The sequence below is a fragment of the Phascolarctos cinereus genome, unplaced genomic scaffold, assembly GCF_003287225.1.
Source record: "Phascolarctos cinereus isolate Bilbo 61053 unplaced genomic scaffold, phaCin_HiC Scaffold_5;HRSCAF=322, whole genome shotgun sequence".
NCBI lineage: Eukaryota > Metazoa > Chordata > Mammalia > Diprotodontia > Phascolarctidae > Phascolarctos > Phascolarctos cinereus.
In genome coordinates, this window is record NW_027555958.1 from 328,873,664 (window position 1) to 328,895,365 (window position 21,702).

The 21,702-nt window shown below is 46.1% G+C and overlaps 1 protein-coding gene across 1 annotated transcript in view; it reads left to right on the plus strand.

Annotated features, from left to right (window-relative positions):
• Positions 1 to 14,339: 14,339 nt before the first annotated feature.
• The window catches only part of ATP1A2 (ATPase Na+/K+ transporting subunit alpha 2), a 45,626-nt gene continuing 38,263 nt past the window's right edge, over positions 14,340 to 21,702 (plus strand). The window contains exons 1-4 of the mRNA XM_020979578.2: positions 14,340 to 14,494; positions 19,045 to 19,149; positions 19,345 to 19,404; positions 20,470 to 20,673. Of these exons, the coding sequence (XP_020835237.1) occupies positions 14,483 to 14,494; positions 19,045 to 19,149; positions 19,345 to 19,404; positions 20,470 to 20,673 (381 nt within the window). The 5' untranslated portion in view covers positions 14,340 to 14,482. The remainder of the gene's footprint in view (positions 14,495 to 19,044; positions 19,150 to 19,344; positions 19,405 to 20,469; positions 20,674 to 21,702) is intronic.

Below are 21,702 nucleotides of genomic sequence, written 5' to 3' on the forward strand. Positions count from 1 at the left end.
CTGATAAAATCACATCAGATTTTGATGTTGAGCTATTTGATATTGCCAAGAACTTTGGTGGCAAGAACTTTTTTTTTGGGGGGGGGTCTTCAGTACCTGACAATAGCTCCTGCAGGATGCCCACCTGCATCTCTACAGAGGTCTCCTCCCAAGATGATGTCTGAGGGCACTGGGTGGGAAGCATTGCTATTCTCAAGGCTTTGGGGTTCAAGGTCCTGGGCTGTCCCCATCTGGGTCCAAGGGGAGATAGTGGTCACGGACTGGCATGCCTGCCACAAGCTGCCACATATCTCTCCCTCAGGGTGCCCCCCTGCTTCTGCTAGGCTAGTTTTCCTGCCTGGCATGTTGCAATTGGTTAGCAGTTGGTAGGGATGGCTGTTTCCCTTTTCCACTGAAGTAACTTCTTCAGATGATAGCCATGTGGGCTGGACTAGAAGTAGGAGTGGTGATCTAAGTGGTGCTGCCGCTCCCAGGACTTCTGTGCCTATTGATGACACAATTAGTTAGCGATTATTCTTGGTGGTGAGGAGGAAGATGGACCCCCTCCTCATAATGATTTCTTCCCTTAATGATGGCTATGGGGCACATCTGGTGGCCTGAGGACACTGCTATTCCTAAGGTTCTATGATTCAGGACCCTTGGCTGTTCCCAGAAGAGTTGGAGAGGAGATAGCGGTCAAGGTGGTGATGGAGTTTTAACTTACCTGGCACATGCTGCCTCCTGTCTTACCCTAAGGGTGCCTTACTGTTTCATCATGTGATAGCCCCTTTTCTGCCTTCCTTTCCCTATTTGGGGAGAGGGTGTGGGGAGAAGACAATTTCTGGTTAGACAAGTGGTTAGATAAGAACATGGGTGAAATCATCTAAAGCTTCGCAGCAACCAAGAGGCTTCCTGATTGGCCGAGAGTGATCCCAGCATTGGAAATTAATGAAAGAGCTTGGTACAGTGAACCTATGCAGGCCAAGCCCAAATGGCAAGTGGGTCCAGGTCACTCAAACTGTTTGATTTTTTTTGGGGGGGGTGGTCACAAGGGAGCAATATACTTAGTATGTGTTTCAACCTAGAAAGGATCAGGGGACCAGTCTGGGCCTGCCAAACTTTACAGATTAAATTAGCTGCTTTAGACAGCCTGCAGTCTAGACTAGAATATTGTACATACATTTTTTTATTGCATTTAATACTGACCTTATGGCAGCTAGATGGCACAGTAGATAAAGTGCTGGGCCCAGAGCCAAAAACATTTGAGTTCAAATCTAGCCTCAGACACTAGCTGTGTGACCCTGGGCAAGTCACTTAATCCTGTTTGCCTCAGTTTCCTCATCTATAAAATGAACTGGAGAAGGAAATGGCAAATCATTCCAGTACCTTTGCCAAGAAAACCCCAAATGGGGTCATAAAGAGTCAGACATAACTGAAACAACTGAACAACAATATAATTTCTGGATACATCTTTCTTTTTGTGAATAAGTCATATTCTTGTGGTTTGTTGCATGTGGTGACAGAAAGAGAAAGGAAAAGAAGGAGTGTATGATTGAATGAAGCATCTAGTTACAGTATCAGTAGCAGAATATTGGGCTTGGATGTGACAGATCTCTGAGGCTAGTGAACCCAGGAACATGTCCAAGTCTAGGGAGGAATATGTCCAGGTCTGTAGGGTCCCAAGACCTCTGACCTAGGTATACCTGGCTCAGAAAGTATTGTCAAAGAAGTAGCTGTCACTGATTCCAAAACACAGAGTTCCCACTGCCCAACTCTGTGCCTATAGCTTCTCGATCTCAGCACAGCCCAATGCATAAAACATTCCCCAGGGAACAGCTGGAACATGGAAACACACACAGACTCACAGTGAAAATTATCCTAATGATCAGACTTCCCCACATTGCACTGCTGTGCTCTTTCCAACAACATCCCCTCTCCAACGACAGTCTGAGGACCAGTTTAAAGAGCACCGGTCTAGATCTGCGGCCTTCATATACTGCCTACAGCCACCTCCAGAATGGGAGAGAGGTTGGTATCCTTATTAGGGCTACTGGCAGTGATTCCTGCCTTCCTCTCCAACTGCTGTGCTGCTTCTTGATTGGAGAAAACAAAGCAGGAACAGGGAGTTCCATCAGTCTAGCCAAGTGTAAAAGATCCGGGATGTTGGGAAATCCACAAGACAACAGCACAGTTAGGTGGATTCTGGACTGGAAGAATGTCAGAATAGTATCAACCTAGCTAGAGGTCTCAAGTGGAGTGCCCCAGGGATCTATCCTTGGCCATGTGCTGTTTAACATTTTTGTCATTGACAAATTTGGCTAGCATACAAGTCAGATTTGTAGATGGTTAAAAAAAAAAAGGGAAGGAAAATGAACACACTGAATGACAAAGTTAGGATCAAAAGAAATTTCAACAATGTTTGAAAGAACTAAAAAGATAAAATTTAATAGGAATAAATATAAAAACTTATACTTGGTCTTTTTGTTATCAGTCAGTCATTTTCAGTCTTGTCTTACTCTTCATGACTCCATTTGGGGTTTTCTTGGCAAAGTTACTAGAGTGGTTTGTTTTTTCCTTCTCCAGTTCATTTTACAGATGAGGAAACTGAGGCAAACAAGGTAAAGTGACTTGCTGAGTTCACACAGCTAGTAAGTATCTGAGGCCAGGTTTGAACTCAGGAATATGATCTCCTGGCTCCAGGCCCGGTGCTGTACCACCTAGCTGCTGCTTAGTCTACTCCACAAATATAAGATGGGAGCACAGTGTCGAGAGAGTGGTTCATCTGAAAAAGATCTGGAAGGGTTAATGGAAGTGTCTGTCCTAGGCCCTATGCTTTCTCCTCTGTGCTATCTCCCTTGCTGATCTCATCAGCTTCCATGGATTCAATTATCATCTCTATGCAGATGCTTCCCAGATCTATATATTGAGTCTCAGTCCTAGTCTCACTTGAATTCTAGGCCTGCATCACCATGCCCCACAGACATTTAAAACTCACTTTGTCTCTAACTGAACTCGTTATCTTTCCTTGAAAACCCTCTTCCTTCTGAATTTCTTCCCACTAACCTGGGTGGCCAGCCTTGGTGTCAGCATGAACTCCTCACTCTCCCTCACTCCCCTCGTATATCCAATCTATTACCAGATTTTGTTATTTCTACCACCCTCACAACTTCTCTCGTAGGTGTCCTATTTTTTCCATACACACACAGCCACCGCCCTGGTTTGGGCCCTCATCGCCATCTCTCATCTGGACTATCACAACAATTTTCTAATCATTCTCCCTGCCTCAAGTCTCTTCTCATGCCAATCTTACCTCTATTTAGAGGCCAAAATGATTTTCCCAAAGCAGAGGAAAATCTGACTGTATCGCTGCCCAACTTAACTGACTCCAGTTGCTTCCTATTATTTGCAGGATCAAAAATAACATCCTCCATTTTGCATTTAAAACTCTTCACGAGGGGATCAGCCCCCTCCTATCTTTTGAGTAGGCTTATGCTTTCCTTTCCTTTTGGTGTACGGGCCTACTCATTGTTCCTCTCTCACAATATTCCATTGCTGCCTCTTAAAATCTCTGGATTCCTTCAAGATTCAACTCAAATGATACCCTCTGCAGAGAAGCCTTTCCCAGGCCCCCTGACCTGCCAGAGGCTTACCTTATAAGACTGCTTTTCTTATACTCTCTATGTATCTTATATGTACTTGCTTACTTACACATTGACTCCCCCATTAGAATGTAAGCTCCTTGAGGGCAGGGTCTATCTTTGCCTTTCCTTTTAAATCCTCCCTTCCATGCCCGACTCAGCCCAGTGTCTACACATAATAAGCATTTAATAAATGCTTGTTGAACACCGAATGAATAAATACTCAATTTGAGTCAACTGTGTAATATGGCTGCCAAAAAAGCTGATAAGATCTTGGGTTGAATTATGATACCCATGGTGTTCAGAACAAAGGAATCTATAGTACCACAATATTTTGCCTTAAAGATAACCTCTGGAATATTGTGTTTAGTGGGGAGCCACATTTAGAAAAGACACTGCTGAGTTGGAGAGTGTTTGAAGAAAGGTGTCTCATATAGTGAAGGAGTCCCATTATCATGGCAAACAAATGTCTGTTGAAAGAACTGGAGATGTTTGGCCTAAAAGAGAGAAGATCAGGGGGCGGGGAGGGGGGAATAATAGCTGTTTTCAAATATTGGAAGGCTGCAATATGGAAGAGAGATTAGGTTGGGGTTTTGTTTTGTTTTGCTTTGTTTTGTTTTTGGCTTGGCCCCAGAAAGCAGAACTAGGAATAACAATCCATGGAGAGGCAGATTTAGGTAAAATATGAAGAAAAACTTCCTAACAATTTGAGCTGTCCAAAAGTGGTACGCCTGCCATGGGAGAAAGTGGGAACCTCCAGCCTGGAGGGCTTCAAGCAAAAGTTAGGTAAACATTTTTTAACAGTATTATAGAGGAGATCCTTCTTTTAGCATAAGCTGGATTCAATGACTGTTGAGGTCCTTTTCAGTCAGATTCTGCGCACTGATGAATGGGGAGCCATCTTGGGAATTCTTCCCTACCCCCAAGTCTTTCCTCCTTAGAGGCCTCACCCAGAGTTTCTTCTTGAATATCTCAGAACATGCTTCATGTCTAGTTTTCTACTGATGGGAAGTAAAAGGGCACCAGTTCCTGCGCAAGTACTCAGGGTAACATTGTATTTATTTAGGTACATGACAACCTTTATCTCACCTTCACAGGAAACATAAAACAACAGAACAGTAATTCAATAAAGGATCAATATAATGCTCCTTTAACTTCATTGAGTCACAGAACCAGAGCCAATATTATGTACATTACATTGAGTCCCTTTCTATCTCTGTTTCCCTTGTCTGTGGAATGGGGAAAACTGGCGTTGTTTTCTATGGGAGTCAGGCAAGGAGGCAGAGCCCAACCATCAATTACTCTAGGTTGAGGCTGCTTAATCTGCCTAATCATACACATCAGGGGCTCGGGATGTATAAGACAGAAAATGAGAGGATCTTGTTGGGATACTAGGAAGAATTAGGGCTGAGATATATGTAATGTTTTTGCATTAAATAAATCAGATACAAATAAAATCTTCCCCTTGAAACCTCCTTGGATTATGGAGGAGGAAGCGACCCTGAGTTTTCAAAGGTTATGCCAGAGGAACTCAAGGGATGGCAGATCTTAACAACTTGGGAAGAGTCACAAGACCATAGAATTAGTACCGGAAGGGACCTCTCAGGGGCCAGCAAGTTCAGTCCCATCATTTTATGGATGAAAAATCTGAAGCTCAGACTCACAAAGCATCAGAGAAGAGATTTGAACCTGATTCCAATTTCAAAATGTGATCCTGAGACAGGTGGTGACAGAATAGATAGAAGGCTGGGCCTGGAGTCAGGAAGATCAAATTCAGCCTCAGACACCTACAAAATGTGTGACCCTGCGCAAGTCACTTAACCTGTGTTTGCCTCAGTTTCCTCAACTGTAAAGTGGGCATAATGAAATGGGCATAATAATAAACCCTACCTCTCGGGGTTGTTGTAAGGATCAAATGAGATAATAGTTATAATGCACTTACACAGTGCCTGCTACATAATAAGTGCTATATAAATGCTTATTCCCCATCCCACCCCCACCCCCACCTCCATCTGTGCTACAGCAATTTCATGGGTTGGGCTGTGTGTCTGCTATATGAGAATCAGCCTGGCTGCATCTTGGAGAGGCTCCCAGATGATGAGTTTTCCTGGTCATAGCTACTTATTAAAGCAGAGGTTCTTAACCTGGGGTTCATGAACTTTCTCTTTAAAAAAAAATTAATGACTTTACTTCAATAAATTAGGTTCCATTTTAACCTTAGGTGTTTTATTTTATGCCTTTTAAAACATTCTGAGGAGTCCATAGGCTTCACCAGACTTCCCAAAGGGTCCATGACATAAAAATGGTTCAAGAATCCCTGCTTTAAAGTATCTACTCAGATATCAGAGGGTGGTGAAGTATTTGTGGAGAGAGAATATACAGTGATAAAATCACAGAAGGAAGGAAGGAAGGAAGGAAGGAAGGAAGGAAGGAAGGAAGGAAGGAAGGAAGGAAGGAAGGAAGGAAGGAAGGAAGGAAGGAAGGAAAGATGGAGGGAGAGAAAGAAGGAAGAAAGGAGGAAAGGAAGGAAGGAGGAAAGGAGGGAGGAAGGGATTTATTAAGCATCTACTGTGTGCCAGGTACTTTACAAATATTACCTCATTTGATCCTTACAACAACCCTGGGAGGTAAGTGCTATTATTATGTCCATTTTAAAGATGAGGCTAGCAGGGGTTGAGTGACAACACAGCTAGTAAGTGTTTTGAACTCAAGTCTTCCTGATTCCAGGCCCAACATTCTATTCACAGTGTCACTTAAATCGATACACTTTAAAATTAACTAGTTTTTTTTGGACTCCTAAGAGAGTGGCAGGTATATAGAGAAAAGAGTCAGAGGTGAGATGTATTGTCCTCTCTCTGATGAGAAAATGAAGCACCAATTAGGAAACAGGCTCTAGCAATGGGACAAGAAGGCCATCTTCCCAGCTCTCAGCACCCCTTGGGGAGGGTCCTATTCTTTGAACTTGAAGTCCAAGATCCCAGTCAAGAAAGACAAATGAAGTTGTATCCAGGGCTCGAGCTTGTGTGAGGCCGGTGGAGGAGCGGAATAAGCCGGAGGGAGACAACAGAGCCTCCTGATAGGAGGAGCAGGGGAGGCGTGGTGCTCTGGGCCAGCAGTTGGGTCAGATCTCTGGCCAAAGCAAACCCTCCTCAGGGGTAGGGATGCCGCTCCCTCCCTCTCCCCTCAGATATAATCAAAGGCAAACAGGAACCCTACAGGGACCAGCTGTATCCCTTGATCCCCATGCCCAGCATGGACCATTAACCCCATCTTTCCTGCAGCTGATACCATGTCTTTCTTAGCTTACAGGAACTTTGGAATCAAACTCAACCAGTGTTCATTGTTATATGAATCACTTAATGTCGGAATGCACAAAAGGCCTCCAGTTCCACCCCCTCTCATAGTGTCCCTCTTCCCTCTCAGTGTCCCTCTAACTCTTTTTGGCCTGACCTGTGTACTTTCCCTTCATTATGCCCCTAGACTATCTCCCTCTCTCCCAGGGTTCCCCTCCCCCTCCTCCAAGTGTCTACCAGTCTCTGCCTCTTTCCCTTCAATGCCTCTCCAGCCTTTGACCCCCTACTCCAGTTTCTCCCAGTCCCTGCCTTTTGCCCCTTAATGTCCCTCCAAAGTTTATCACTTCTCCCCCGATGTCCTCCCCCAAGCCATTCTCATCTTCCCCTGTATCTTCCTGGCTTCCTTCCCCAACCACAGTCCTCCTAAGCCTCTAATTTTCTCCCCACAATCTTTGTTCCTCTCCTCTCAATATTGTTCCAGGTCTGCCTCTGCCCAAGCTCCCTGCCACTGCCAGTTACTGAAACTAAAGATTAAAAGGTTTCTCAGAGTCCATCTAGTCTACAACATTCCTGACAAGAGCATTATCCCAAAGACCTCCAGTGAAAACTACCACCTGTAGAGGCAGCCATTTTACTGTGGGACAATGGTAAATTATGAGAAGTTTCCCTTTCTGTTAAGCAGAAATCTTCATCTGTACAACTTCCTCCTACCAGTGACTCCTCATTCTGCTCTCTTGGGCCAAGGAGAATAAATATAATCTTGCTTCCATGTGACATCCCTTTGAATACTTGAAGACAAAGATCATGGTCCCCCAAATCTTCTCTTTTATATTAAATCAAGGACTTTCACCATCCTGTTACGTTCCTCTGACTGCTTTCTAGCTCATGTATGGCTTTTGTCCAGACTTACGATTTTATCAGGAACTTCTGGTGTGGAAACTCCCTCCAATAAGACCAAAACTTTTATCCATCTATAGGTCGTATCAATTAACAAACATGTATTAAGTGCCTGCCTGTGCTATGTGCTAACCACTCTGTGAGGCCTTGGGGAACTTATACTCTTGTAGGCTTGCCTGCCCTGCTAAGGAATTAGTTGAAGTAACTTCTTGTGGTCACAGTTTCTATGTGTCAGAGGCAGGATTTGAACCCAGATCTTCCTGACTTCAAGGCAGGCCCTCTATCTGCTAGCTTATCAGTATCTGCAGTTAAATATGTCACCCAGTACTTTAATATGCCTTGAGTCTCTGTCTCTCTCCGATCTGGTTTCCATCCCAAAGACAGCTGCACCCACTTCCACAGATTCTCCCCTTCAATGACAGTGCTCCAACCAGCAAATCTTTCGCGTTAGTACTGTGCCTACCAGTCTCTTCCTCTTTCCCTTCAATGCCTCTCCAACCTTTGACCCCCTACCCCAGTTTCTCCCAGTCCCTGCCTCTTGCCCCTTAATGTTCCTCCAAAGTTTATCACTTCTCCCCCAATGTCCTCCCTACATAGTAGGTGCTTAATAAATGCTTGTTGATTGATTGATTCAGGCAGGCTAGGAAATGGTTCCAGGATAGGCCCTCTATTTTAGTAGCAGAGCTGAGCATTAGCATGAGTGGTGGGTAGATGGGGAAATGGAGGCATTATTCATGTCAAGCCCAAGGGAGCAAGTTTGCCCTGTGGCCATCATGACTCCTGAGACATTGGAGTTTACCTTTCCCTCTGTCTCTGTCTCTCTGTCTGTCTGTCTCTCCCTGTCTGTCTCTCTCATTGTCTGTCTCTCTCACACTCTCTGTCTCTTCTCTGTCTCTGTCTCCCTCTTTTATGTGTGCCTAAAAGGAGAAAAATAACAGAAAGAGACTGAGACATGGAGAGAAAAGTCAAGGATGTAAACAGAGAAAAAGTGAGAGCCAGAGAAAAATAAAGATATTTGGAGAAGCAGAGATACTATGGAAAAGACTGGGGAGACAGTGAAAAGTAGAGACAAAGAAGAAAAAAGGAGAACAGGAGAGAGGCTGTGACAGAGGAAGTACAGAGAGACACACAAGAGACAAAGGAGAGGGAGAGGAGAGAGAAAGCAAGACAGATACAGGCAGCAAAAGAAGGGTAAGAGAAGAAAGAAGTTTAGTCTAGGCCTAGGAGGTGGGGGTGCGGATGATGGCAAGACCAAAGATGGGTGAGACTGGGGGAGGCTGGGTTAAAAAAGGCTAGAAGAGCTCCCTGCACTCCGTTCTTCCCCAGCCCCACCTCTTTCCCTCCCTCTCTCCTTCATGATCTTGAAACAACCTTCAAGTCTGGGCTGGAGGCCCCAGGAGGTCAGTCACTTAGGAAACAAAACTGTTTCTTGGAGACCTCGAAAGCCCATCTGCAGCCGATGCACGTCCCCAACCCCCGCTTCCCTGGTGTGTGCCTGCACACACATACACATTCTCTCATAGAATCTCACGTAGACACCCAGACTCTCTCACAATCACTCAGCTGCGCACACACACACACACACACACACACACACACACACACACACACACTTGCCCACTCTACTGTACACACTCATCCAGCATCACAGATTCTCTCATATTCCAGCACATTTAGACTCATACTCTTACATAATAACACAACATACACACACACACACACACACACACACACACACACACACCGCATTACACAGATTCTCACATACTCCCGCACATTAGGCCCAGGTTTTTACATGCTAACACACACACTCATACTCACACTCACACTCACACACATAAGTACACATACATACACACACTCCCCTTGTATTATGAGGTCTGGCTACAAAGTGGAGGCAGTGGGACATATAGCAAGCACTGAACTGGACTTGGAATCAGGGGATGGGGTTCTAATCTCAGCTCTGCCACTTACTACCTATGTGACTCAACCTCAGTTTCCTCCTATGTAAAATGGGGGTAAAAATACTTTTGCTTACTTACCTCAAAAAGTTGGTGTGAGGAAAGCATTTTGTAATGCCTAAAGTACCATAGAAATGGAAATTTATTTTTAGTAAGTATTTTGACTTAGTGCTTGCTAGCAAATGAGTTTTCTTCTCCTTCAGAAGTAGTCCCCCTTGGGAGATCGCAAACTTACTTCATTCAGATTTATAATCATTGCTCAAAATCCCTTTGACCTCTTCTGACATTGCTATCTCCTGTGTGAATACCTCCCTTGATCCTCCCTTTCTCCTCCACTCACCTATATTTTAAAATTCTCTTCCATATTCACATATTAATACGTTAGTAAGCTAACATATATGTATGTCTATGTACTCATTCTCACATATGTTCTCATTCACACTCCCAGTTAGCTCATCTGCTCCTTAGCTCTTTCCATAGCAAGTCAAGCAAAGATGTCCCCCATCCTATCCTTCCTCCCTCTACCAAACCAAATACCCTTTTCCCCCTTTCCATTCCTCCCAATGCAGAGCTGCCTCCTGTCCTGGTTTTCTCAGCTCTGCTTCTCCTTCCAGCTTCAACCCACCCCCCTGTCATTCTGGACCTTTCCCTTCCCCCCTCCTCTCACCATAAATTCCTCCTTACTCTCCTCTAGAATCCTACTTTGCCAAAGGACCCAGTCCAACCAGATGCCCAAGGGGAGAGAGTAGACTGAGCCAGGTAACCAGACTCAGGACGGTGAGAATGCCCATGCTGTAGTCCCAGATCCTGGAGACTCTGTCGGGGGCGGGGGTGAAGGGATCCCTCTGAGTAAGGAAAGAAGGATACCGAAGTCCAGAGCAGAGAATATAATCTCCAAAGTGGAGACTGGGAGCCAGGAATTCCATACTTAGACTGCAGGACTCCATGCCCATGGTGACCCTTCTCATCAAGTGCCATAGAAGTCCATGTGAGCGGCAACACAGAATCCATTGGATTTGCTTTGGGTTTGAGCTGGCAAATGTATGGGATGATGGTGCTGACCCCTAACAATGTCCATTGAGCAAACAGGAGAGGACGTAGCCCTAGCCTTTAAGGGGGCAGTTAAGAAAAGTCAGTTTTCCTTGGGGTCATTATTACTACTATAACCCTGGGAGATAAGTAATACAAATATTATTATTTCCATTTTACAGGTAGGGAAGCTGAGACTCCTGGAAGTTTAAGTCTTACCGATGGTCATATAGTTAGCTGCAAGTAACAAAATGAGGATTTAACCTAGGCCACCTAACCAGCTCTCTTTTTGTTATTCCATACTGTCACTAAAGGATGTAGGCATTGCAGGGTTACAAGTGGGATCACACTGGTTCTGGTCTCAACACCTGGGCCTAATGTTTTTTGAGAAGAAGTATAGTACGGTGGAAAGAACTCTGGTGTTGAGAGTTGGATAACATGGGTCTGTGGCCTACCTCTTCCTCTCACTAGCTGTGTGACCTTGGGCAAGTCACTTTCCCAATTTGGGCCTCAGTTTGCTCATCTGTAAAAGGAGGTGTATAAACCAGATGAACTTCTTTTCCAGGTCCTATGGTTCTCATGGGGTTATTTTTAACAGTGGGAGAGATTCTGAGGCTGGAGATCGCCACTATCTTTATTCTTCACTATCCCCTCAAAGTAGAGAAACAGAGGTCTAGAGAGAATGAAGGACAGAAGAGAATCCTAGTGCCCTGTTGTTCCCAGTGAAAGGCCCAGAAGCAGAAGACATTTTAACCTAAGCTGGTCATTTAGTGTCTTCCTCTAGACAAGGTGATTTCTTCAATCACCCTAGTGACTGTAATACAAAAGCGATAGCACCTGCAATGTGCTAAGCATTATTCTTGTTTCCCAAATATTATTTCATATTATGCTCTCAACAACTCTGTGAGGTTGGTGCTAGTATTATTCCCCTCTAACAGCCGAGGAAACTGAGGCAGACGGAGGTGAAATGACTTGCCCAGAGTCACACAGGTCCCACCACACAGCACGCTATGCCACCATCTGCCTCTAGTTCTTCTCATTTCCTTGTTGCAGGGTCTCCTCTAACAAGATGTCCTTCCTGGTGTACAATATCTGTCCCTTCATTTTCACCCTCTCCTCATGCACCCATAGATAGCTCTTTAGAGAGCTAAAACTAAGATTCCATCATCCCTCTGCACCTCCAACCTTCTTTCTTTTCTTTTCTCTTCTCCAGGCTATATTACCGGGAAATCATTTGCCAGGGAAAGGGAGGGCACCAAGTAGGGGTGGTGCAGAGGACTTATGGGTTCTGCTCTACCTCCAGCAGGCATGTCTGTTCGGAAGTGGGCTGTGCCCCCACCGGATCCCTGTAATGGAAAATCCCAGCGGCATAGCAGGAAGGGGGGGCAGTTATTTGGGGAATTCAGTCAGGGGCCTTGAACACAGAGATCGGATTTGCCAGAGAGAACAGGCGATAATCTCTCTGTGGGGAGCTCCCCTCTGGAGTCAGAGACAGACTGACTCAGCCTTGGAGGGGCCCATGCTCCCTAGGACCTCAGCCCCTAATGACATACTCCTCCTTGCTTTCTTTCTCACTGTTCCCTCTCCCTCTGCCCAGAATGCAATCATTTTCTTTGTAGGTATCTCAGTCTCTCACTCTATCTGGAAAACCAGGGATATATTACTATAAAGTCTTGCCCTATCACAGCCCCTCTCCCCCTCCCTACTTTCACCCAACTCCCACTCCAGAAGAAGGAAAAGTCTGTCAGGGCACAGTAGGTATTCTTTTACCTTCTTTCTCTTCCCCTCTCAGCTCTTTTCTTCATCCGTCTCTCTGTCCCCCTTAAAGCAAAAATGATGTTACCAGACTCTAGGAGCCAGTGGTCTTTAATCTATCCTGTCTCTAGAGTTCACACCATCAGCCTTGATCGAGTTAAAGGCATGCCTACCAGAGATTACTCACTCTCCGTCAGTAAAGACAGCTGGGCTCAAAGACTGGGTTCAGATGACTGTAAGCAAGTCATCTCACTTCAGCATTGTAAAACTGCATCGGACGAAAAGACCTCTAAGGACCCCTCCAGTTCTAAATCCTCTGACCTGTTGCAGAATCTTATGTTACTCCCTAGTAGGAAAGTCTTAATGTCTAACCTCAGTCATTCAAGCTGTAGCATTTTAGCTTTTTCTCTGACGGGATCCTCACTGGAAATAACATAATAGTGATAGTCAACATTTTTATAACACATTAAGGTCTGCAAAGCATCTTACAAATATCTCCTTTTATCCTCATAAAAACCATAGGAAGTAGGTGCCATTATTATTCCCATTTTACAGATGAGGAAATGGAGGTAGATAGTGGTAAAGTGACTTGTCCAGAGTCACACAACTAGGAAGTGTTTGAGGCCACATTTGAATTCAAGGCTTCCTGACTCTAGGTCTAGTACTCTATCAATTGTACCATTGGACTGCCTCACTTACCCTTGTGCCATTTTGTAGATTCAAAAGCTGTTATCAAGTTGATTTTCTGACCCCCTTCCTATTCTCCATTTCTCCTTACTCTTTAGTGCCTCCTTCCCATCCCCCTTCCTAACTCCCCTCTCCAAGCATTCTCTCTCCTCTTGATTTTATCCCAAATGCCAAAACAGGGACTGAGCATTAAACTCTTGGTTTCTAAGAGAAAGGAACAGGAAAAGAGGTCTACCTCATATGCCACCCAACTGAAATGAATCCAGGGGCACCCAGGTATACTTTGTGGCCTTGGTCTGCCCTTTCCACATCATCCCTCCATCTTGAGTCCTGCCTGCTCCCCTGGGAAGATTAGATGCAGGATTTAGAGGTCCTTGTCACTGTTTCTGTAGCATAGTATTTAGCTTAGGGACCTGGTGAGGAAGGCAGATGTGTCTACTTTTCAGCCCTTGAGAGAGGGCTGGCGAAGCCCTTGCTCCCCAATCTCTAGGCCTGGGGCAACTTCTCGAGAGGCTGCTCCAGTTTCCATATCTGGTCTTTCCTTCAATGTGCAAAGGCATCTCATGATCTAATGAACAGAGTGCTAGATCCGAATTCTGATCCTGACCATACCACTAACCTGCTGTGTGAACTTGGGCAAGTCACTTAGGCAGTTTCTTCTTTTGTAAAATGACTAGCTTCAGGCTAGACAGTCTCTTCTAGCTCTAAAATTATTTAGTTGTATAGACTCCTATACAGGTGAGGGCTCTGGGTCCCCAATTCCTCTCTCCCTCTACACCCCACTCCTCCACCTTTCTCTTCCCTTTTCATGGGGCTTGAGGGTTGAGGATCTAAATGAACAGACCTCCCCCTCCAGTCCTTTCTGTTCTAGGAGAACTATTTTGAAGAAGTTCCACCTTCTCCTCATCTCCAACCCCCCCCTCCCAAGATCCCCCCACTCTCTTGCTTCTCTCTGTTGGTAGCTGCCAAAGGCAAGTCGGGGAGACAGAGAGAAATTGGGGAGGGAGGGCAACCATCAGGACAAAGGCACTAAGGGGCTGGGGGGAGGAGCCCTCAGGGATCCTATTTCAACAAGCGGCTCTTTCCCGAGCAGGAGGGGGGCGAGAGGGGGAGAGAGACCTATTTAAAGCTACCCTGTTACTTCGGCTGTCTCTGTGCTTCTGACTCGATCTCCGCCTGTCCGAGTTGACGATCCTTCCCATTGGCCTCTCCGTTCTCAGTCCCAGCACTCCTTTGCCCCAAGATGGGCCGCGGGGTGAGTACCCCTGAAAGCTGAGCCCACCCTCTCTGCTACCATGTCTCTTACCAAGCATGGAGCTCTGAGGAGGGAAGGCTGGTAAAACGGGGACCAAGGATGGGGGTGGAGAAGAGAGAGTTGGATGTGGTAAAGAAGACTCAGGGAGGCAGTTCAGAGGTGGGCACACACACACACACACACACACACACACACACACACACACACACTGTCTCTCTCTCTCTCTCTCTCTCTCTCTCTCTCTCTCACTCTCTCTCACAGATACTCACACAGACACACACACACTCACACATGAACTCATCCCCTTCACACAACTCCATTCATGTTACAGTCCTAGACCTCATCTCCCACGCTCCAGTCCACCCCGAATTAATCCTCTTCTTAACACTCCTGTATCCCCATTCACTTGCTGTTCTTCTTTCTCCCACCCTAAGTAGCCAACTGAAAGGTCATCTGGTCCGGTTTGTTCCCAGGACCCAAAAGACAGCCCCCTGGGACTGCCAGTCAGAGAGGGTAGAGAACACTTTGGCTTCTTGAGGGCTGGGAGGGGCGGAAGCTATAGGGATTCAGCATCTCATTCCCTGGGTAGCCAAGCAGCTCTGGACACCCCGTTCCCTGGGCACTGAGTGCCAGGGACAGCTGGGAGACGTGGGGGGGAGGAGTGAAGGCCCCCCCCGCCATGTCCTGGGCAGCATTGTCCTTGGGCTTAGGGCTATGCTCAGCAAGGATTTTTCCAGTGGTTAGTGAGAGGAATCTGCCCCCTTGTCTCTGCCCATGGCATTCTCAGGCAAAAAGAATGCCTGCTGAGCAAATTAAAGACCTCCTCTGGGCACTATCTTTTGGACCCCCAAGGGAAACATGGTCCAAGTTTGGTATAGTTAGAAGTATAATTTCCATCTGTGGAGAACTGACTCTACCCCCTTATACATCACAGCACTGCCAACCCCTTTCCTCTGGGAAAGGGCATAGTAAAGGATGGGAGGCTTCTAGAGAAAACCCAGAGTCAGTGAAAGGGTCTCTCTCTGCTGAGACTTCCCAGAGGACAAGGGGACCATGAAGGGTCACACCAGGACACATCTGAGTTCAACAGCTGAGAAAGCTGTGGGGTGGGGACACCAGGGTTCCTGGGCTTGGATGAGGGCTATAAATAGATAGTGAGGGAATCACAATGTGTGTGTGTGGCCCTGTGTTTCTATGTCCATGAAAGCATCTGTGTGTGTATATGTGTATATGTGCTTGTACATGTGGGAGGATGCGCATTTGTATCTGAGTCTTTGTGAAAGTATGTCAGTGGAACTCCGCTTGTGACAAGGCCCAAGTGTAGCTGCTATCCTGCCTTGGTGTGTGAATGAGTGTGTGTGTGTGTGTGTGTGTGTGTGTGTGTGCTTGCATGCACATTAGTGTCTCAGATACAGAGATGTCTTTGGGACATTAGATGTCTTTGGAAGCTTATGTAGTCCTGAGTCCTCAGCTGAGCTTTGGATTCTATAATAACAGGAGGAATAAATCTTCTGGAGGAATGAGTTCCAGGGAGATTGCCAGGAGTATTTGGTGTAAAGAGTGGATGGGAGATAGTTCAAGGATGGGGAGAGGGTAGGCAATAGGCCTCACAGGCTGGGGAGACAAACTCTCCAAATGATTTTCATATTAGGACGCTCGAGTTTCCTTCCAGTCCAAGAGGTACTGCTAGGAAGACTGGGGACCCAGGAATACCAAGTTACAGGAAAATGGGTTTTATGGAAGCTGTACAATTAATTCTACAGCCCAGCAACTAGCCCCAGCTTTATTCCCTCACCTCCCCAGTGTCTCTGGATGACCCTAAAACTCCCCCTTTAGTGGTTTAAGTTATGATAATAGCCAGGTGGGGAAGGAAAACAGGCTCTGTTTGAGCTGAAAGAGGCAGAGTGAGATGAAGGTGGCTGCCGCTTGGATTCTAGCCCATCTGGAAGGACCACCCTATTCTCTGCAGTAGAACAGACTCCCCCAACTCTGGTTTCTAGGGTGCTGTTCCCCAGTCCAGAATTGTCAACTTCCCATCAGTCCTATAAGGGGAGGGTCCTACTGGTCCCCAGCCCAGAGCTGGTCTCATCTCATCACCCCACAGCCATGAGGGATGGCCCTGGAGGTGGGGGAGGGATAACAGTGTTGGGAGGGGGATGCCGGCCTTCTCCAGCTGCAGTGGGGAGGTAGGGTGGGGGAGCAAATTGGGCTGATTTCCAGCCGCCCCCGCTCTGTCCAAGCCTCTGGCTTTCTCAGAAAGAACTCTCTGTTCTCCTTCCGCATTCAGGACCCTGAGAAGGGGAGAGTGGGTAAAGGGGAGGGGGGGGTTAAGAGGCAAAGGGTCCTTCCTTCCTCTCTCCCTTTCTTCCCTAGGCTGCCGCTGGCCCTGGCTCTCTGCGGGCTCCTGGCTCCAGAGCCTGAGATGCCTGCCAGGACAGGAGGAGGGGGGAGAGGGGGCAGTCTGTCCCAAGCTCAAGGCCTGCTGGGGAATGGAGTGGGATGGTGGGGGAGAGAGGAGGAGCTGCTAAGAGCAGACTGCATCCTATGGCCAAAAGTTTCTAGACTGGTGATTTTTTTAAAAAAATATACACTTGAAACTAATTATTTCTTTCATGTCAAAATAGGTATTAAATGTCCCTAACCTCAGTCTTTGTCTCTCCACCCCAAGTACTATCACCTTTCCCTAAAGAGTTTGTCCAGCCTAGAGAAATTTCTACTACCTTAATCAATCCTTAATCAACGCCCTCTTGCCTCCCCAGCCAGCCACCTGCCTCCCACAAAGTATAAGGTCAGAGAGTTCAAAGAACTAAGGTTCTCATTTATAAAATCAGTCCAGTTTGATAAGTTGTTCACAGATCTTCCTAGGAAATATGGGGAAGGTAAAGGTAGGACTAAGGGAGAACCAGTCACAAACCCCTCCACAGAGTGCTGAGGGAGGAAACTGAGGCATGAAGGTGGAAAGAATCTGGGTAGCTTCTTAATGAGGTTGGATCAGTCCCCTAGAATGGAGCCAAGAAGTCCTGACTTCCAAGCAAGCCTTCTCAGCCCAGCTTTCTCACCACGAGGTCACTGTGTCCCTGAGTGAGGGTGGGGAGAACAGAACGGGGGAGGTTGAAGTGAAAAAGATCCCTTTCCGGTGAGTTCTTGTGCCCACACCGGAGCTGAGTCATCCCATATACTCTCGCTATTCCAGAAATATGCCAAAGTGGACTTTTGGGCCGAGGCCGCCTGGGAGGGAAATGTTTCTGACCTTGGGACACAATCTTTTCAACTTGGACCCCAGGAGCCCCGTGGATCCTTCTGTGACCAAAGCCTGTTATTCTAAAGACCAGTCTACTTCCTGGTGCCTTCGTTCAGTACCGGGCACAGAGTGCTTAATACACACTTGCCGGTTTGACTGTCATTTGACTAATGGCTTCCCACAGGCTGGATCCTGAATCTGGAAATTCTTATGTTTGGGGAATATCAGGGCTCATTTCTCACACTGCTCTTGTCTATGAGTAGAAATGTGACTGACTGAACCAAAATGAGGGCACAGGACTTAAGAGACTCATGGGTGTTACCATATCCCAGGAAAGGGAGGTGAAAATGGTAGCCAAGGGAAGGCTTTCAGAGGAAACAGGGCTCCCAGAAGAAATACCCTTCTCTGTTCCCATTCCCCAGATTCCACTCCTCCATTCCTCAGACCTCTCACCCCTCTCATATCACTGGACTGCTCTCTCAGACTTGTCAATCATAAACTCTGATCCTCTTTCCCTGTAACCCCACAGACAGAACTTCCCACTCTACTCACCCTTGCTTCTCCCAAAGCCTGTCTCTTCTCCAGCACTCTCACTTCCCTTGTTTCTCTCTCAGATGCCCCCAGATAGATCCGGTCAAAGGACAGAGAAACCCCAGGGCCAAATACAATCCTCTTTCTTGCCACCTTCTACTCTTCTCCTAAACGGCAAAGGATTTCCTCCAGGCTCGGTTTCAAGACTAAAAGATTACAAGTGCTTTGAGGACAGGGACTTGGCCATCTTTATCTTTGTAGCTATCCCTTGTTCCTTGCTCGTAGTAAATACTTAATAAACCTTTATTGAATTGGATTGAATTCATAGGATTGTAGAGCTAGAATGAACCTTAGATATCACCTAGTACAAATGACCCCTTTATTTTAACAGGTGAGGAAAACCCACAGGGGTAAAATGACTTTCCCAAGGTCACATATGTAATACATAGCAAAATCTGGGATCAAACCCAGCTCCTCTTGACTCCAAATCCTGTACTCATTCCACTGTACTCTACCTCCTTCTGAACCTCATAGAAGGGCAGTTAGGTGGCAAAGTGGATAGAGCACTGACCCTGGAGTCAGGAGGACCTGAGTTCAAATTCTGACCGCAGATACTTCGTAAGTATATGTAAAGAGCAAGTCAATTAACCTGGACTGCCTCCAAAAAACAGATTCTCGTAGAAAATCCCATTTTTGGATCAGCATCTTTATCCTTAAAGGAAGCAGTCCCTCTCTCCTTCCCTCCTGATTCCCTGGAATCATTTCACTCCTATCCTAGGCTGGCCGAGAGTACTCACCTGCTGCCACCACCACAGAAAATGGGGGTGGCAAGAAGAAGCAAAAAGAAAAGGAACTGGATGAATTGAAGAAGGAAGTGGCCATGGTGAGGACAACTGCCTGCCCTGGGATCTGGCCTGTTTTTTCCATCCTTTGAGATGGTTCCTTCCTAAAGGGGGGAGAGCTGTGTCATTCTGAGGGATGGCTACTAGAAAAGTCCTGGGTTCCTTTCATGCCCACAGGTCCCTCACTTCCCTGAATTCTTTTCTTCCATCATAGTAATTGCCTGCTTTCTCCTTAGGATGATCACAAGCTGTCCCTGGATGAGTTGGGCCGAAAGTATCAGGTAGACCTATCCAAGGTGAGTTGGGGGATTTCCTTGGGGGTAGGAAGAGGAGCCCCTGCCTTTGCTCCTGGTCTCCCTCACTCACTTAGCATAAGATGGTCTCTATCCTCTCAGGGTTACAGTCTAGGAAGGGTTCACAGAGTGTTAGAACTAGAAATGGAAAAGGCCAAAGAGATTGATCGACTTGCCCAGAACAATTGTCTCTGGTCTCTTGATTTCAGTGCCCTTCCCACCTTGCTGTCATTCCATGTATGAGATGATAGTAGAACAAGGAGGTATTGGGGAGAATTTCAGAGGCAGATTTAGTCTTGAAGTAAGGGCAGGGGAATACCCTAATGATTAAAGCTAGTCAAAAGTAGATAGGGAAAAAAAATTAAAAAAAAAAAAGAATTGTTAAAAAAAAAAAGTAGATCGGGCTTTCCTAGGGAATAATGGATTCCCCCTCATAGGAAGTCTTCTGGCAGAGGCTCAGTGATGTTCCATTGGGCATGCTATAAAGGGGATTTCTGTTTAAGTCCAGATTGGACTATGTAATTCCTGGAATCTCCTCTAGCACCCAGATTCTGTAGTTCTGTCAAATGACAAACTGTGCAGTCCTGACTCTGTGTACAACAGATTTCTCCTAAACTTCCCTGGTGAGTGGAAAAGAAGAGCCAAAGGGAGAAGTCTCTTGAGCTGCCTTCCCTGGGAGCCCTATCCTGCAGGTCTTTGGTCCCATCTATGGCTGTCCCAGATCTGGCCCTGACTCTGCAGAGGGCTTGGAGATCTTTACTTCTGAGAGCATTAAACTAGGGAATAGAGGTGGGAAGAAAAGAAGGGATTGGGCCTAACAGGGAAATCCAGAGATGGGGGGGCAGAGAGGAAAGGGAGAAGGGAGGATGAAGAAAGGAGAAAGGGTAAGAGTCAAGAGGAGAAGTGATAGGAAGTGGTAAGGTATATCTCTTGGCATCTCTAGTGACTGGTTCAATACCAAGACAGCCTACTCCACTCTTCAATACAGAATCATATAGAATAATTAAACAGGAAAGTACCTTAGAGATCACTTAGTACTTTTATCATTCTTTTATCACCTGTCCACAGGGCCTCACCAACCAGCGGGCACAGGATATCTTGGCCCGGGATGGGCCTAACGCTCTGACTCCGCCACCCACCACCCCCGAATGGGTCAAATTCTGTCGGCAGCTCTTTGGGGGCTTTTCCATCCTGCTCTGGATTGGGGCCCTGCTCTGTTTCCTGGCTTATGGCATCCAGGCAGCCATGGAAGACGAGCCCTCCAATGACAACGTGCGTGGTTGACCCTGCCTTTTAGCCCTTCTTCTCCTGGAACCCCTAAATCCCCAAACTCCGGCACTCAACCCCATAGCAGAGTTCTTCATTTACAGAGTCTGGGACCTAGCCGGGCAGTGACTTAGAGATGAAGCTGGCTCCTGAGCTGATGCTAAAAAAAACCTTCAAAACAAGCCTCATATTCTTGTGGTCAGCAGCTTATAAACCCTACCACCACTGCCAAGGCAAAGTGATAGGAATAATAATAATGGTATTAATAATAATAACAACAACAACAAATATGACATTATAGCATAGTAGGTAAGGCACAGGACTTGGAATCAGGAAGAGACCTGGTTTCAAATGCTACCACAAATGTTTACTCATCTGTGTGACCTTACGTGTCATTTAACCTTTCAGCTTCATTTCATCTGTAAAATGAATATAAAAATAGGTGATTGTGAAGATTAAATGATGAATGTAAAGCCTTTAGGAAAACTATAAAGTGATATAGAAATGGAAGCTTTTAGTAATAACACCTCACATTTCTACAGCACTTGAAAGTTTGCTAAGCACTTTTCTTGCAATATCCCTGTTCAGTAGGTAGAGGAAATATTATTTCCATGGAAACTGAGGCACTGAAAGGTTAAGTGATGTGCCCAGGATCACACAGCTGGGAAGTAGAAGAGGGGGTCTGACCATCCATTATGCCCTGTTGCTTCTAGGATTTCCCCTTCCTTATATTCATTTGTTGCTGATTCACTCCTTAGCCACAACTTTGCTCTCATTCCCTTTATGTCTCCCCAGCCCTATCAACTCTCCAGGCTTAGGGTCAGGAAGGGGAATTCCCTCTATCCACACTCCCACCTTCTGAGGTAACCCACTCAGTGAGAACCAAGCAAGGGTATGCTGGTAAATATTTATTTAATGACAGGCTCTCCAGTGGGGAAAAATTGTACTCAGGACACATTTTTAAGTTGAATCTGCATTAACATTTTTCTATCACTTTAAGTCTAGACAATCAACTAAATAATAAATCAAGACCTG